The sequence below is a fragment of the Oncorhynchus mykiss genome, chromosome 3, assembly GCF_057628025.1.
Source record: "Oncorhynchus mykiss isolate SJ-2025 chromosome 3, ASM5762802v1, whole genome shotgun sequence".
Lineage (NCBI taxonomy): Eukaryota > Metazoa > Chordata > Actinopteri > Salmoniformes > Salmonidae > Oncorhynchus > Oncorhynchus mykiss.
Window position 1 is genome coordinate 54,612,981 of NC_143024.1, and position 19,074 is coordinate 54,632,054.

Consider the following 19,074-nt stretch of genomic DNA (forward strand, 5'->3'; position numbering starts at 1 on the left):
CCAAACATATGGAAGAAGGTACTCTGGTCAGATGAGACTGAAATTGAGCCTTTTGGCCATCAAGGAAAACACAATGTCTGGCACAAACCCAACACCTCTCATCACCCCGAGAACACATCCCCACAGTGAAGCATGGCGGTGGCATCATCATGCTGTGGGGATGTTTTTCATCGTCAGGGACTGGGTAACTGGTCAGAACTGAAGGAATGATGGATGGTGCTAAATTCAGGGAAATTCTTGAGGGAAACCTGTTTCAGACTTCCAGAGATTTGAGACTGTGACGGGGGTTCACCTTTCAGCAGGACAATGATCCTAAGCATACTGCTAACGCAACACTCAAGTGGTTTAAGGGGAAACATTTAAATGTCTTGGAATGGCCTAGTCAAAGACCAGACCTCAATCCAATTGAGAATCTGTGGTATGACTTAAAGATTGCTGTAAACCCAGTGGAACCCATCCAACTTGAAAGAGCTGGAGCAGTTTTGCCTTGAAGAATGTGCAACAATCCCAGGGGCTAGATGTGCCAAGGTTATAGAAACGTACCCCAAGAGACTTGCAGCTGTAATAGCTGCAAAAGGTGGCTCTACAAGGTATTGACTTGGGGCGGTAAATAGTTGTGCAACCTCAAGTTTCCTGTTGTTTTGTCTTATTTCTTGTTTGTTTCACAATAAAAAATGATTTGGCATCTTCAAAGTGGTAGGCATGTTGTGTAAATCAAATGATAAAAACCCCTCAAATCTATTTTAATTCCAGGTTGTAAGGCAACAAAATGAGAAAAATGCCAAGGGGGTGAATACTTTCTAAGCCACTGTAGTTTGTGATATTTTCCTTGCTGTCCACGCCAATGCCTCAAAGGTTGGGCTCAATTCAATCCGTACCAAAGTTCAGCGCCATAGGGCTCTTTAAATGTATAGGTAATTTCGATTGAGCCAACATATGCAGTGCTTACCGTGAATGCAGTCTCCGCGAACTCGTGACAATTGCATTGAAATTAAAATTGTGCTATAGCGCTGAGCTTTGGCATTGCGGATTGAATCGAGCCTTAAGCAAGCTTTGGGTAACAGTGTTATCCTGGGATTCAATACGATCGCCACTTTTCGGCTATGCACCTTTTAAAGGCAATGTTACTGAGTTCTCTGAGACCACATTCACGGTAAACGCTGCATATGTCTGCTCAATCGGACATGGAAATGTCAACCACTCTATTATGCAGATCTAATGCTGATTGGGTTTAATGCTGGCTTTAATATCATTCATCGGCATTCATGACAGGTATAATGAGACAAGAAAACTTCACAATTCACAAACATTTCACAAAATCTGCAATGTTCTAACCCTAAAGAGAGAGATCAAGCTTACTTGATAACAAACTGGTGAATTACAGTCAATGTGAGCCTTATGGCTATAATCAATCGACATCGCCAGAGTTCAGTGGTATGTATAGCATGCTTGAAATATTAAGGTCATTTCCGATTGAGCCGACATATGCAGAGTTTGCCGGGAACGCAGTCTCTGCTAACATGGGAACATTGTCTTTAAATGCCAATCGAGTACAATGTGGAACTTTGGCAATAGAGATAGAATCCAGCCCTTAGTAACAATGAGTTGGATGTTATTTTCAACTAAATACAAAGATCTTGTTTCAGTTAACCCCCAAGGGGGTTTATTTAAAAAAAGTCATAATTAAAGTATTCTTAATCCCCCACTTACTGGGTTTACTGGGGCCAATTAACAGATTTTGAGCTCTAATGAAGCAGGGTATTCTTAACAATTAACAGTCTCTTGATGGGCAATTATGGAGGAATAAATAAAGCTAATTAACTTAACTCAGTAGCCTAGGTCAAGAGCAACTCCTCAATAGCCCTCTGATCCTGTCAAGAGGGTATGATGGAGGGAGAAAAAAAGTCTGTCTATCTCTTGAAAGGTCATCATTAATAATAAAAATATGTTCTTAATTGACTTACGTGTGTAAATAAAGGTTTGATAAATAAACTATAAACCATGTTGAAAAGAAAGGAACAGTGCAATAAACGATGTTGGACTGGTCAGCAATGGCTATAGGCTTGACAAATAGGCTACTATTCGGTACATACCTCTTCTTGATTAAAGTCTTAGTCATTCTGGTGGAACATTTGAAGGTTGACATAGAGTATACATTCACAGTGTCGCTAACCTTCACACAGGAACATGTGGGCAGGTGTAGACAGCCATCTAGTGAAAATTAGTTTGTAGCCTGGAAAAAGTAAATAGACGTGGAGCGCAATTCAGCAGCTCGAGACAGGGTGTTAGATGGTTTTCTAGAGGAAATTGCAGCTCAGTTTGAAACTCTTATTTGGAAAGAGCACCATGCTGTACTATTTCTGATTTCTCTTAGCAGAAAAAGGTACTGTATCTTATCTACTATGACCCTTTCTACATACACAGTACATTTTGCAGTGATAAATCAACACTTAAGAGTTAATTTTAGCACTACCTCAGATACCATATGGTCTCACTATATAGAGTGTAAAAAGTACACAGTGTTACATTTTGAGTGTTAATGTAGTGTAAAAAAATCAACACTGCTTTCATTACACTTGACGGTGTTAGTTAAATGTAACACTATATGGTAATTAACTATCACAGTGTTATTTCAATTCAACACTAGTGTTAATCTAAACGTAACTCCTATTAGTGTTCAACAAAAGCACTGTTACAGTAAATCATTTTGTGTGTTGTTTTAACACTGTGTGGTGTAAAGACTCATTTACATATTTCCCGTGGGCCTTTTCTTTTTCGAGTGACGTATAGAGTCACCACCCATGACATTATTTGTTGGTGACAGAGACATGATTGTTGAATTCTTTGCTTTCAAAGGCCTGTGGCTTTTACCAAATGAGCACATAGGTGAAAGTTATCATAAAAACTTTTTGAAAATACATTACATACAGTATATCATAAGGCCTTACTTTGATGGCCTAGTTTAACCTAAGACAGTGATGTTAGGAAATTCCAAGTTTACAGGCCACATCATGCCTGCAAGTCACATTATGATGGCTGGCAAAGTGATGTGTAATTCGTATTGGAATTCAGCCAGAGATTGGATATCCAACAATTGGCATTTTTATTCACCCACAACCTGCATTCAGAATGACAGTCAGGGTTAGGAACATAGATAAAGGAGCCTACCTAAACCATTTAAACCGGAACAGCCATTTCAGTAACCGGTGCAATAAATCTAACTAACAGATTGGATTTGTTTAGAAAAACGTGTGATATTTATCTTTGATTAATAAAGATTAATCTTTCAATCAAGATGAATCAATCATTCAATCAATGTGCATGCAAAAACACAGATTTTTAAAAACAATCCTAATTTTTTTTAAACCTGCTGTAGAGCATGCTGGGAAATACAGTGGCTTGCGAAGTTATTCACCCCCTTGTCATTTTTCATATTTTGTTGCCTTACAACCTGGAATTAAAGTGGATTTTTGGGGGGTTTGAATCATTTGATTTACACAACATGCCTACCACTTTGAAGATGCCAGATATTAATTCCTGTGAAACAAGCAAGAAATAAGACAAAAAAACTGAAAACTTGAGCGTGCATAACTATTCACCCCCCTAAAGTTAATACATTGTAGACCCACCTTTTTCATCAATTACAGCTGCAAGTATCTTGGGGTATGTCTCTATAAGCTCTGCACATCTAACCACTGGGATTTTTGCCCATTCTTCAAGGCAAAACTGCTCCAACTCCTTCAAGTTGGAAGGGTTTGGCTGGTGTAAGGCATACAAAATAGCTATAGGCATGGGCAGACTGGCTATTTGGCAAATCTAGATAATACCAGAAGGGCCGGACCATCTTTTATTGGGGTGGGCTTGTAAAAAAAAAAAAAATCTTGAAAATAAATAAAAATTAAAGACATGTCCGGGGGCCCATGGGACATTTTTTTTTATTACTTTTGCGCAATTACTCTGTTGTTTTTGCCGGTCCGGTTTTCTGATTGGCTGAGCTGAGGAAGCGCAAATTCACATTCAAAGTCAAATGTGACCCGATTCAGGAAACTTGGCATATGTCGCAAGTCACAACTTCACAGGAGAGCCGTTTGAACGTAAAAAATGTTTTTTTTAAATCAAAATGCCTTCTCTAACGTGACCTTTCATGTGCCTTAATAAAAAACTTGTGCACCATCTGTAAATATAAATAACATTGTTACATTACAAGCCTTCTTGGTTAATACCTCTCTGGGATAGGGGGACGCAAATGTCCCACTTGGCCAATTGCAAGGGAAAATGCAGAGCGCCAGATTCAAATAAAATACTATAAAATTCAAACTTTCATTAAATCACACATGCAAGATAGAAAATTAAAGCTACACTCGTTGTGAATCCAGCCAACATGTCAGATTTCAAAAAGGCTTTTGGGCGAAAGCATAAGAAGCTATTATCTGATGATAGCACAGCAGTAAACAAAGAGAGAAATAATATTTCAACCCTGCAGGCGCTACACAAAACGCAGAAATAAAATCAATTAGAAATAAATAAATATAAATCATGCCTTACCATTGACAAGCTTCTTTTGTTCTTTCGTTGGCACTCCAATATTTTTTGGCGCGTTTGATCCAGAAAAAAACAGCTTCCAGTTTGCGCAAAGTCACTACAAAATATCCTAAAAGTTACCTGTAAACTTTGCCAAAACATTTCAAAATACTTTTGTAATGCGACTTTAGGTATTTTTAAACGTTAATAATCGATCTAATTGAAGGCGGGTATATCTGTTTTCAAAAGAGGACGAGAGGAAACTAATGCTACTTTTCAAGTCTTGCCCAACTCTCAACAGTGTTACCCTTTTCCAAGATGGCCATACTTCTTCATTGCACAAAGGAATAACCTCAACCAAATTCCAAAGACTGGTGACATCCAGTGGAAGCGGAAGGAACTGCAAACATGTGCCTAAGAAATATCATTGCCCCATGAGAATTCATTGAACAGACAGCGACCTCAAAAATAAATAATTCTGAATGGTTAGTCCTCTGGGTTTTGCCTGCTTACATAAGTTCTGTTATACTCACAGACATGATTCAAACAGTTTTAGAAACTTTGGAGTGTTTTCTACCCAAATCTACTAATAATATGCATATCTTATATTCTTGGCATGAGTAGCAGGAAGTTGAATTTGGGCACGCTATTTATCCAAAAGTGAAAATGCTGCCCCCTATCCCAAAGCCACAGAAAAAGTGAGCAACCTTCCCACTAGCCACGATTTGCTGAGATAATGAGTGGGCTGTACATTCTGAGAGAGGAGTTCGACTTGGTCTGCCATATTGAAGACATCTGTCTATTTGAGCTCTTCAGTCTGTGTTGGTAATCCTGTTGAACGTTTTTTTTTTATGTATTGTGTAGTGGAGCTGCATAAGTGTTGCTCTCCATTTTCTGGAGGATCAAGTTTTGAAATCAGTGGAATTAGAGTATGATAGCTAAAGAGATGGAGAAAACACCTGTCTCCGGATTACATCTTCAAACTAAGGACAACCGTGGTATGGCATTCCTGACAGGGACACGCGTCCATGATGCATGTTGATGTACAGTATACAGGTAAGATAGTCTAGGTTTAGCTACGCTAGCTATATTTTAAGATATGTTGTGTTTCTAATTTTGACAGAAAGTGGTTTCATTTCAAGCTAAAGTGTATAGTTAGCTAGCGAGCTAACGTTATGATTTGTTTCCAAGAGCCGTTTTCTTTTTTAGTTAGCACCTTATGTTAGGCAGTGTTGGAACTTTGTTCATTGTTGTTTAACTAACTAACTTTAGCTGGCTGGCTCGTTAGCTAACATTACTTGACGTGCGTACAACACCCGTAGAATATGGCCAGTAAACATCTGCAAAAAAGCGTAATGAAATTCTTGCCAGCTGAGCTGGTTAGGCTGTTTTCATGTTATCCAGAGGTAAACAAATCATCAGCCAGAGCATCAAGTGTACGCTCCGAGAGCAAAACGAGATGGGTGGGGCTAAAGCTTAAGGTGCTGAATGGGTGTAGACAAAGAAGAGCTCTTCACTAGATACCAAAACATTAAAAGGCGATTTTCTCAATAGTGAGTTTACAAGTTGATCAACTTTCAAAGCGGAATTACAGTGCCTTGCGAAAGTATTCGGCCCCCTTGAACTTTGCGACCTTTTGCCACATTTCAGGCTTCAAACATAAAGATATAAAACTTTTTTTGTGAAGAATCACAAAAATGTTGCCAAAAAGTTCAATTTTGGTTTCATCTGACCAGAGCACCTTCTTCCACATGTTTGGTGTGTCTCCCAGGTGACTTGTGGCAAACTTTAAACAACACTTTTTATGGAGATCTTTAAGAAATGGCTTTCTTCTTGCCACTCTTCCATAAAGGCCAGATTTGTGCAATATATGACTGATTGTTGTCCTATGGACAGAGTCTCCCACCTCAGCTGTAGATCTCTGCAGTTCATCCAGAGTGATCATGGGCCTCTTGGCTGCATCTCTGATCAGTCTTCTCCTTGTATGAGCTGAAAGTTTAGAGGGACGGCCAGATCTTGGTAGATTTGCAGTGGTCTGATACTCCTTCCATTTCAATATTATCGCTTGCACAGTGCTCCTTGGGAAGTTTAAAGCTTGGTAAATATTTTTGTATCCAAATCCGGCTTTAAACTTCTTCACAACAGTATCTCGGACCTGCCTGGTGTGTTCCTTGTTCTTCATGATGCTCTGCGCTTTTAACGGACCTCTGAGACTATCACAGTGCAGGTGCATTTATACGGAGACTTGATTACACACAGGTGGATTGTATTTATCATCATTAGTCATTTAGGTCAACATTGGATCATTCAGAGATCCTCACTGAACTTCTGGAGAGAGTTTGCTGCACTGAAAGTAAAGGGGCTGAATAATTTTGCACGCCCAATTTTTCAGTTTTTGATTTGTTAAAAAAGTTTGAAATATCTAATAAATGTTGTTCCACTTCATGATTGTGTCCCACTTGTTGTTGATTCTTCACAAAAAAATACAGTTTTATATCTTTATGTTTGAAGCCTGAAATGTGGCAAAAGGTCGCAAAGTTCAAGGGGGCCGAATACTTTCGCAAGGCACTGTATTTTCCATTGTTTCTCAAATGCAGTGTATGATATACCATTTTGTAGCTCTGAGTCTCTACTTTAATCCAATGTAAAAAATTTAAAAAAAACACAATTTTACATTTTGCTACATAAGACCAAATAGAGGTTGTGAGTCACAAATGCAATCATCAAAGAGAGTGATACCTGTTCTGACTCTCTGTCAGTCACTCAGTCAGATTAGATCAATTGAAATGTGTCAAGCTGATGTGACTAAAATGCCAGGGCTGAATTTTTGTCCCAGTCCGCCCCTGGTTATAGATTACTTTTTTAGCACTGGAAATCTGATTAAAATCATAACATTTTGGATTAAACACATAATCATATCACACTGTACACTTGCGACCGCCACTCCCCTCCCAGTTATCTCGGCAAGTGCCGTGGCTGGTCTCACTGTCGAATCAGAGGTACGCAGCACTGAACGTTTAGGAGGCTACCATGGACGTTCTTCGGATCCATAAATGGACTGTGCACTGCTCGCAACATCACCAGGTCTAATGTGTCCTTCCCAAGCGACACCATCGAAAGAATGCGGCTGCTTACTTATACAACTTTGTTCTGGTTTATCCTCAAAGCAGGTATGTTACCCATGGGATTTGTCAACTGTAACGCTGCAAGCCGTTTTGGAATGCAATGGATAGTCGACCTAAATTATGTGTAATACCAGACGATATGCGTCTAAATGGAGTAGGCATAGTATTAATAACGTGTTTTGTTTTACTAATTGTTTTAACGCTCTAACAATATCTGGAGAGGAAGATAAGCTCAGGGTGGGTCATTGATTGCCAGTAGGTTACCCTGGTGCGCAAGCAATTTGGTTAATTTGAAAGGGGGGGAAGTTGATAACATTTTCGGTAGTTTTTACTTCTCTGTGATATTTCCTACTGCGTCTTTACGCACGGTTTGGCACTGTTGACGTGGGAACGCAAAATTATTATCTTTACACCAGTGTGTGGATGTCAAGAGAATGAGACAAGCCTGCTTACAGATGGAAACACTGTTCGAATTTTTTTTGACAAAGGGGTGTATGCAACCGGTACCCGTTAGTGCGTATTGATGCTTATATTATCACACATTCCTTGTAGCCTACTACACTTACCCGTTTGAGAATACTTAATTTGTGCCAGATGCTGCTGGAACAGGATCCGGCGTTTCTCCTTTTTGGACTGTTTCGTTCCAGGACCTATTTGGTCGGATCCAGTACCTCTCATGGCATGAAAAATAATCATAAAAAATATATACATGTGAATATATAATAAAAGCGAACAAAGTCATTAGGCATCCTAAAGACCCCGAGTTGATTCGGGTTGGGTCGAATGCTCTTAAGGTTTGCGCAACATTGTAACCTACAGTGCATTCAGAAAGTACAGAACTTGAATCTCGTTTTAGTTCTGAGAGACACAGACGCGCTTCTCACACAGCCACGGCCATGCGTTGGTATCAAACATACTGTGCATTCGGAAAGTATTCAGACCCCTTTACTTTTTCCAAATGTTGTTATGTTACAGCCTTATTCTAAAATTGATTAAATATTTTTTCCCCTCATCAGTTTACACACAATACTCCATGACAAAGCAAAAAACGATTTTTCGAAAATTTTGAAGAAAAAAACTGGGGGAAAGAAACGAAAATATCACATTTACATAAGTATTCAGACTCTTGGTAGTTTCTTTAAGCACCTTTGGCAGCAATTACAGCGTTGAGTCTTCTTGGGTATGACGCTACAAGCTTGGCACACCAGTATTTGGGGAGTTTCCTCCCATTCTTCTCTGCAGATCCTCTCAAGCTCTGTGAGGTTGGATGGGGAGCGTCAAACGCACAGCTATTTTCAGTTATCTTCAGAGAAGTTCTTATCGGGTTCAAGTATGGGCTCTGGCTGGGCCACTCAAGGATATTCAGAGACTTGTCCCGAAGCCACCCCTGCGTTGTCTTGGCTGTGTGCTTAGGGTTGTTGGAAGGTGAACCTTCACCCCAGTCTGAGGTACTGAATGCTTTTCATCAAGGAACTCTCTGCACTTTGCTCCGTTCATCTTTGCCTCGATCCTGAGTAGTCTCCCAGTCCCTGCCTCTGAAAAACATCCCCACAGCATGATGCTGCCACCACCATGCTTCACCATAGGGATGGTGCCAGGTTTCCTCCAGATGTGACGCTTGGCATTCAGGCCAAAGAGTTCAATCTTGATTTCATCAGACCAGAGAATATTGTTTCTCATGGTCTGAGGGTCTTTAGATGCCTTTTGGCAAACTCCAAGTGGCTGTCATGTGCCTTTTACTGAGGAGTGGCTTCCGTCTGACCACTCTACCATAAAGGCCTGATTGGTGGAGTACTGCAGAGATGGTTGTCCTTCTAGAAGGTTCTCCCATCTCCACATAGGTACTCTGGAGGGAGCTCTGTCAGAGTGACCATCGGGTTCCTGGTCACCTCCATGACCAAGGCCCTTCTCCCACAATTTCTCAGTTTGACTGGGTGGCCAGCTCTAGGAAGAGTCTTGGTGGTTCTAAAAATCCTCCATTTAAGAATGATGGAGGCCACTGTTTTCTTTTGGGCACTTCAATGCTGCAGAATTTTTTTGGTACTCTTCCTCAGATCTGTGCCTCGACACAATCCTGTCTCGGAGCTCTGTGGACAATTCCTTCGACCCCATTGCTTGGTTTTTGCTCTGACATTTACTGTCAACTGTGGGACCTTATATAGTCAGGTATGTGCCGTTCCAAATCATGTCAAATTAATTGAATTTACCACAGGTGGACTCCAATCAAGTTGTAGAAACATCTTAAGGATGATCAATGGAAACAGGATGCACATGAGCTCAATTTCAAGTCTCATTGCAAAGGGTCTGAATACTTATGTAAATAAGGTATTTCGGTTATTTATTTGAAATGAATTTGCAAAAATGTATAAAAATCTGTTTTCACTTTGTCATTATGGGGTATTGTGTGTAGATTGATGAGGAAACACAATAATTGGATCAATTTTAAAACAAGGCTGTAACGTTACAAAATCTGGAAAAGTCAAGGTGTCTGAATACTTTCCGAATGCACTATATGTTTGAGACCAACGCAAGGCCGTGGCTGTATGAGAAGTGCGTCTGTGTCTCTTAGAACTGAAACGAGATTCACGCTCTATGATCTCTCTCCCTCGCTCTGCTCTGATAGACATGAATGAGCCGGCAACTCTCATCTCTCCAGCTTTGCACGTCATTATTTATGTCCTTATAGAACAACACAATCTCACACTCAATTCATTCAAATATGCACAGAAAGTATTTCAGCAGATGTTGTGCCTTTTTATGTGGTTTTGTGTCGCTTAATTCATGTGAAAATACGCACATTTTTGTTCAGCTTAATTTGTTGGAAAATACACACTTTTTTGTGCGACTTCATTCATAGAAAAAAATCGTTTTTGGGGGGCAAACTTTGGAAAAAATCTTTTGAAAGTTATTGGAGCAATGCGTTTTGGGCAATGGTGTTCTGCAATGTTTTTTTTGTGTCCCACATTAATTTATATTAAAAAAACGTGTTAACAACCCAATATTGTTAACAACCAGGTTGTCATCGAAATACTTAGAATAAAATTGTAGCCTTATGTTTTTTTTATTTATTATTCATGCCCATGCTGTTTTCTGTGCTTGTTTTTTCTTAATACTTTTGGAAACTGGTGCTATGTCGGATTTATGAGGGTTGCCAAATTGGGGTTATAGCTGTATTTGTCAGTTTTTTTTGTGGTATTGAGGAAGTTATTTGATTGGGGAAATGGGATACATTTCCATTATGGTAAATTAATGAATCATTAAATGTGGGGAAACAGAAGACCTGCAAAAAATCTGTTTGGTTTAAATTCCCCTGGTGCAACTGCATGGTATTTGCAATTATCAATTAAGCAATATCAATGCAGTTAAACAGGTTAATGTAAAATAATGAATTATGTTTGCTTACACTAATGGCACTTCCAAGGCCGTTTCATGATGATTTTTACGGTCATGTCAATCATGTTATAGACTTAGGCTATTGTAACAAGGCATATGCCAACATTGTAGGCCTACTGCCTCTGCCCAGAGGCCTACTAGGCTTTCACGTCAATGGCTGTTAGAGCTCACTTTGCCATGTATGAGCCCTGGTTAGAGTCCCTGTTGCAATTTCTTCTGCTATATTGTTGGCAGCGTTGGGCTCACGTCCAGCTCACGTCTAGTTAAGTGATCTAGTGGTGGGAAGCATTCTGTTTTTCAACATTGTGTTGGGTGTAATTACATTGATATATCTAGTGAACAATGGATAAGCAACAATGGGAATGACAGAAGTAGTCACTACAGGTATGATCAAGCCTTACATCAAAGTTGCCTGAAGCGGAATGGAAAGTGCTATGCCATTTATTCAGAAGAAAATCCTCTGTGACTAGACATTTACTATATTTAAAACCAAATACTTTTGAGTTTTACTCAAGTAGTATTTAACTGGGTGACTTTCACTTGTGTCATTTTCTATTAAAAGGGTATCTTTACTTTTACTCAAGTATCAAAATTGGGTACTTCTTTCACCACTGCACCTGGCACATTTTCTGTCTGGCACCCACATTACCTTTTATTTATGTTTTAAGGAAAACAAACTCTGCGAATGCACATGTGTGCGTTCCTATCAAAGTAAGTGCCTTATTTTCTGTATATTGTTTTGTTGTTTCTACTGTAGCATACCATATGCATGTATGGAGCGTAACATGTGTTTTATTCACATTTTCAAGTACTGGTTAAGAATCATCCATTCCGATTCTTGCAAAGATTGTAATAGACACGTGTTTAGAATACTTTTTTGAAGGTTGTACTGATTATGATGAGCTAATGCTAAGCTATGTGTGACACCATGTTTGTCACGAAAGCGTCAGACCAAAAATGTTATAACGAAACGAGACGAATTGATAATTTACTCGACTGACTTGTGCTTTCACGACAACTGGGGACTCTGAAATACGAGGTCAAATCATGATGTCAGTGAGCTTCAGATCGGAAAATCAGAGCTCTAACAAGAAGTCAGAGTTCCCCGGATGGAGTTACGAGTTGGATAACCGTTAAACGATTTTTCCCAGTCGATGCTCGTTTTTGTACGAGTTCCCAGTGGAGTTCCCAGTTGTCTTGAACACGCTGAAGTCAGAAATTGGAGATTTCCCAGTTACCGTGTTCAAGACATCAGGTTGTTACTATGGTACCTCAGGGTTGCCAGCGCAGAGCCCCCTTTCCAAGGGTTTTATTTAGCATAAACTTCTGGATTTGCCCCCCTTTTATTGATAAATCCCCTATAGTAATATTTCCTGCATCATATCCCCCCACGACACCTTCCCTCCCATGGACTTGAAAACCCCCACAAATTAAATGAACACCCCCACAAACGGTTCCATCCCTGTTTAGTTTTTGCTCTACTGTTAGGCTAGTATTTGGGGTGATGATCTGTGAGGTGATAACATTTCATTTGCATTGCGATTTGTCTAATACTGTAAATGACTTGTCAGGTCATGTCCTCCGGTTCTTGTATATACAGTAACAAGTACATCAAAGATGTGCATTATGCTGAAAAGTGACCAAAGCTCAATTTTCAGGCAACGGACACAGCCATCTTTGACCGTAACTTTGTTTATTTGCGTGTTATAGTGAATAGCATTCTGGGATTGAGTTTTTGCTTGTCAAAAATAAACAACCATGGCTGCCATCAAAGAATTTAGCTGCTGTTAGCTTAGCTGACAGGCATCTCTTTCTAAACAATATTACATTTCTCCCATCTGCTCACCAGAGATGTTAGGTCGCTAACTTGTGTTTTGTTTGTTGTCAGCGCAACCTGTTATTTAGACTGGTTAATGGAATGAATTTGGCTGTGGATGTGTTCCATGTGATGCTTGGATGAGGACATTTGCGTTTATCTTTTACAATAAAAAGGTGAAATTGAGGAATTTATGTTGTGAAGACCTTTATTTCCCATCAGTACAAAACATTGTTTAGATGCTTTTCAGACAACTCTTCCAAACACATATTTGCAATGGTATGCTGCAGGGACCACTCAACAATGATCACGAATATGTGATCGTACACAAAAAGGGTTAAAAACATTTAAAACCAATAATGAAAGAAATATACAATGTTGACACTGGTATGTTGAGAATATTGGGCTGAGTAAAAGCTTGTTGAGGGGGTGGTGGGGGGGGGGTATGTCCCTAGGGGAGCAGCAGGTAGCTGACTAGTGGTGGCTATTTAGCGGTCTGAGGGTAGAAACTATTGGCCAGTCTCCCAGTTTTTGCCATGATGCTCCTGTTCTGCCCGTGTCTGAGTGATTAAATCATGGAAAACAGGGCATGGTTTGGGTGGCTGGGGTCCCTGATGATCTTCTTGGCCTTCCTGCGACACCTGGTGTTGTAGGTGCAGAATGTATCTGATATGCATCTTGGGGTGGCAGGGTAGCCTAGTGGGAATCCCAGAGCTGACAAGGTACAAATCTGTCGTTCTGCCCCTGAACAGGCAGTTAACCCACTGTTCCTAGGCTGTCATTGAAAATAAGAATTTGTTCTTAACTGACTTGCCTCGTTAAATAAAGGTGAAAAAATAAACAAATGTCTATCATACCAGTCATCCATTAATCATTATTTCTTCATATCAGTCTCATTCTGAACATCGCAAAATTCTTGGATATCTGCACGAACCCTAGTCTAAATGATGATTCAGCCATACACAAATTGGCTTAATTATTTATTTACTAACTAACTAAATAATCACACAGAAATACATAAACACAAACATACATAAGTTGAATTGATTACTAACATAATGCAATGAAAAGTCCCTAGTGGACTAACCCGATATGACGGCTTGTTACACAATGAAAGGGATGGGAAAAGAAAGAGCGGGAGAGACAGAGAGTGGGCTGCTTGTACATACATGTGGGAAATACGCTCATCATAAATATGGATATTTAGCACCCTAACAACCGCTCATTCGGATTTAGAAATGCAACACATATTTACGCTTGTAGGTCTTTGTCGTCTCTCTGTTGAAATCTCCCGTCCGTCTATGGCGAGTAGTTCGATTTAAGTCTCTGGTTGTGTAAGTCTCTGGTTGTCCACCAGAGGTCACATGTCCCCAGTTGTCGTAGGCTTTTTGTCTTTGAGTGTTCGTTAGACTGGATACATCAGAGAACACATGCGGGGTTCTTTGGGTCGAGTTTACTAGACTAAACTACATAAACAGCTGCAGACTGAATGTTGCGATGTAGTCTTTATCTTCTTCACTCGAGAGTTTGAGTCTTACCATTTTTTGGTCTTGTGGTTCTAAACCATTTCAATGTGTAGCCACCACTCCATGCTTTCTGGTCTAATGTAAATGTTGATACCATTCATTTATGCACTCGCCTTGGAGGGCGGTTCCATCACGTTGCAACAATGTCTGTGTTCACTTGAGTGTGGTTACTGACTTGGCAAAAGTTTATATAAAAACAATTATCTCATTTAGAAGGCTAAAATCACATTTCATCTTCTCACAAATAGTTTAATATTTAATCATATCAGTTTTACAACATTCAAATCTGATAAATGGGATGTATACATTTGTAGAGTTACAAAACAATCAACTTTTGAAAGGATGTATTGTTTGGGTCCTCACCAAACATTCCAGACATTTGGATTTGAAAACTAATGTTCCAATGCCCAATCTTTTGATGTTTGAAGTTTTGGCAAGATTCTCTCTCTACACACATCAGATTCAATACTGCAGGTCCAGAAGGAGAGTTTATGACCAGTCATTAAAGTCATAAGGCCAGCCCACCGTGCAACCTTGGTTAGCGCACACTGTGCCCGGCCTGCCACAGGAGTCACTGGTGCAACAAGGACTTCCCTACCAGCCAAGCCCTAGTGTAACCCGGACGACGCTAGGCTAATTGTGCGTCGCCTCATGGACCTCCCGTTTGCGGCCGGTTACGATAGAGCCTGGGCACGAACCCAGAGTCTCTGGTGGCACAGCTGGCACTGCAGTACAGCACCCACTGCGCCACCCAGGAGCCCCCCTAGACTGAGCATTTATTTACGGAGAGCAATTTCCATTTTATAACAGGTAGTGTCCATTTATTTACAGTAATGTGTTGAAAAATGTCGCTCAAAAATGTGTTTCTTTTCACACTAATTAAGCTACACAAAAATGCACAAAAATGCACGAAATCTGCAAAAATACTTTTTGTACATATTTGCACGAATTGAGTGTGAAACTGTTGTGCGTGCGAAGGGTTCTGGAGGACCTGCAACACCCCTGATAAATTGAAATACATTTGCTAATTGTATAGAGTTACTGCTGTCTGTTCAGAAATAAATGAAATGATTTATAATAGATTACTACACCACGAGAAAGCATATAATTTAGCCACAGACCATCAGCTTCTTAAAAAAATGTTGGCCTAGCTGTAGAGTGTACCCCAATAACAAGGCATAGTCTACAGTCGAGAACGCGCGGCAAATCTGTTAGTGAACAAACAGCATGCATACAAAACAGGCCTTTAGCAATATTTCAAATACAATTGCTGGAAAACACAGGTTGGAAAGCAAATGGCTCCTGCTGAAAAGAGATGTCTCTAATCTGTCTGCTGTAGGCTACCAAAATATTTGATCAACTTTCAAATAGGCCTATTGTTTTTAAAGTAAAAGGAGAGAGAGCGAGAGAGAGGCTTTTAGCACGAGCACATCGGCCATCACCAGCGAGTGAGCTGCGCATCATTGAGTGAGTCAGTAAAGATGGAAAGCATTTTCCTCCTGATATTCTAGGCTACATTGTGTGTCTGCACACACCTAGGCCTAGGCTATTGATGGATACAACACAAGGCCAATTTTATTGATGTCAGTGTCAAGTAGCCTGTCATTTCCATCATTTGTGTGGTATTATGGTGCTTTCATGACAACTGGGAACTCTGGAAAAAACGAGGTTGAATCATGACGTCAGTGATCTTCATGTTAGAAAGTCGGAGCTCTAGAAAGAGGCCTGAGCTCCCGACTTGGAATTCCGTGTTGGATGACAGTTCAAAACGACTTTTTTCCCCATAGTTTTCAGTTGTCTTGAATGCACTAAAGTCAGAAGTCAGAGATTTCCCAGTTAAGAGTTCCCATGTTTTGAACAAGTCATTAAAAAAGATTATGCCAATGTCTCCAGTCATGTAAAATTATGTAGAATTGCATGAAATGCATTTATAAAAAGCCACATTTTCCCCAAACCGTTGACCACTAAAAATGTTCTCCATGTGTGCAACTTCTGCAAGTGCCTCTACTCTACTGCTCTATGCCACTACGCAAATGCAATGATATGCATGCAATGCTTTACTATAAAGGTGTTTTTTTTTCTCATGCGTTCCGGTACCTCAGAGCTCCCTATTTCACAACACTGCCGTGCTTACATTTTGCTCAGGCACCTCCCGATTTACAAATTATGCACTGGGAATATATTATGTTTGGTAGTCTCATTCTATTTCTTAACATTGAATGACATCAACATAATTTGTTTTGCTCACGTAATAGAGGGAGTTTAATGCTAATAGAGCTCTCCTGTGCTGCATATCAAATGTTTCTCTCTGCCTGCCAAGAATGTCGTTTTTGATGTATCCCTGAAACCTGGTTTGACTGAATTAGTGTAACTTTCCCCTGGGTACCTGGAAAAAAACGCCCATGTACCCTGACATGGCAATTTCCCAACTGTCTGCCCTTATTAACAGTTTAAGATGTATGTTTACCAAAGCAGAACTCCAGAAAATGAGTGACATTTGGATGGGGCATACTGTTGCACACTGGATGATGGAGCAGTGCTCATTGTGCAGTCAACTTGTTCCCTTTACATTTTTATTTTAAACCCAGTCACTACTCAACTGTAGCTGGATGAAGTTGCTTGCTGTAGTCATAGTTGGTAAATAAGGTGAATAAGCTACATTTAGGTGAATAAGCTACATTTAGATTTTTTCAGGTCCATTTTCAAGTTGAATAAAGTCTGACAAGGCTTTCTGATGCTCGTGTGATTTGTTGGGCGACACAATGGCCTGTTAAGAAAAAAATGTCCGATATCTGATGTTCTGTCAGGGGAGCACACTCTCCAACATGCACAATGCATCAGGTGAATGTTTCACTTCTGCTGATGTCAAGTTATAGGGTTTTGTTGAATTACAATACATCTTTTATGATTATACTGTATGACTTAGCCACAGTAATTGCAGCTGCAGTTGTAACAGGAATCTTGTCATATTAGCCGATATCAAAATATTTTCAGAGGAAGAAAAGGTGAAATGTGCCAAAGTGCAGGATTGGACTATAGTTGGAGAAGTAGTGAAAAAATAAGGCTGAGATCCACATGAGTTATATAGTTTGGACATGTCTGCACATGTCTGATATTTGTGAACTGTTTCATAGTTAGACCATAGTTTGTGTTCTTTGCACAGTATATTTTGTTGTCTATGGGTATACTAATGTCTCACTTTATACCTTTGTATTGAATTGTAATGGATTTTGAGTTCTTTCCAAAAAAACTTGATTCATACAGGTATGTCAATTAGGAACAGATTTGCAATGGAAAACCTGTGTTTCTCACGTATGTTGCAGGGCTGGCACTGCAGATCCAGTGTTATCAGTGTGAAGAGGTCACTCACAATGACTGCTCCACACCCGAGTTCATCGTCAACTGCACTGTCAACGTGCAGGACATGTGTCAGAAGGAGGTACTGGTGAAGGAAGACGGTAAGCCACATATGATATGAACTTACTTGACTTCAACCCTTCTACTCTGCGAGAAGCAGAGCAGTAGGCCAATCGAGCCAAGAAGGTGTGTTTTGGGTTGTTTGGTCTTGACGATTGCGTCTAAATCTTTCCGCAAGGTGCCTTCTATCTGTAACGTGTACAAACATCATACATAAATGGTTGGAGATTCGCTCTGTGAGTTTGAAAAATACCTGAATGCATTCAAATAAACATGAAGGACTTTACCCCACTTGGCAAAGACATCAGTTAAACGTCTAGTTTTGAGTTACATTGGTTGAGATGTCAACTAACATGAATTCAACCAAAAATGTCACCCTGTCAATGAATATAGGTAAACAATTGGGTGAAAAATGACTAAATTCCCTTCTGTTGATTACTTATAGAAAATCCAGTCAGTTTTCCACATTCATTGAACTTAATCACATTGAATTCTTTGGAAATTATGTGGAAACAACAATGATTCAACAAATTTGGACTCTGTGGGTCTGGCATCAATCTATCCACCTGAGCTCCTAGATAGCCTGCTAAACTTCTATAGTTTGCTGACTTCACAGATCTTGGATCAGCACAGCTTGAATTAGCCCATGTTTAGTCAATGGTTCTGATGACAGGCAAAATTCCTGCAGTGCACCCCCCTTCGTTAGAGGACAAAAGTAACTTCGTTTTTACATTTTTGTTGTTACAGTTTTATTGTTACACATACAGCACCAGTGAAAAGTTTGGTCACCCCTATTCACTCAAGGGTTTTTCTTTATTTTGACTATTTTCTACATTGTTAGAATAATAGCGAAGACATAAAAACAATTAAATTACACATACCGAATCATGTAGTAACCTAAACAAATCTAAATATATGTTACATTTTAGATTCTTCAAAGTAGCAACCCTTTGCTTTGATGACACCTTTGGACACTCTTGGCATTCTCTCAACCAGCTTCACCTGGAATGCTTTTTCAACAGTCTTGAAGGAGTTCCCACATATGCTGAGCACTTGTTGGCTGCTTTTCCTTCACTCTGCGGTCCAACCCATCCCAAACCATCTCAATGGGGTTGAGGTCGGGTGATTTTGGAGGCCAGGTCATCTGATGCAGCACTCCATCACTCTCCTTCTTGGTCAAGTACCCCTTGAGGTGTGTTGGGTCATTGTCCTGTTGAAAAACATATTATAGTTCCACTAAGCGCAAACCAGATGGGATGGCGTATCACTGCAGAAT

At 39.9% G+C, this 19,074-nt stretch overlaps 1 protein-coding gene and 1 long non-coding RNA gene across 2 annotated transcripts in view; one reads left to right on the forward strand and one right to left on the reverse strand.

Moving 5' to 3' along the window:
• The window catches only part of LOC149984610 (uncharacterized), a 755,830-nt gene that overhangs the window by 455,359 nt on the left and 281,397 nt on the right, over positions 1-19,074 (reverse strand). The gene's annotated exons all lie outside the window — the stretch shown is intronic.
• Positions 7,506-19,074, forward strand: part of LOC110519992 (ly6/PLAUR domain-containing protein 1-like) — a 53,480-nt gene continuing 41,911 nt past the window's right edge. The window contains exons 1-2 of the mRNA XM_021596932.3: positions 7,506-7,691; positions 17,705-17,839. Coding sequence (XP_021452607.3) covers positions 7,643-7,691; positions 17,705-17,839 — 184 coding nt within the window. The 5' untranslated portion in view covers positions 7,506-7,642. The remainder of the gene's footprint in view (positions 7,692-17,704; positions 17,840-19,074) is intronic.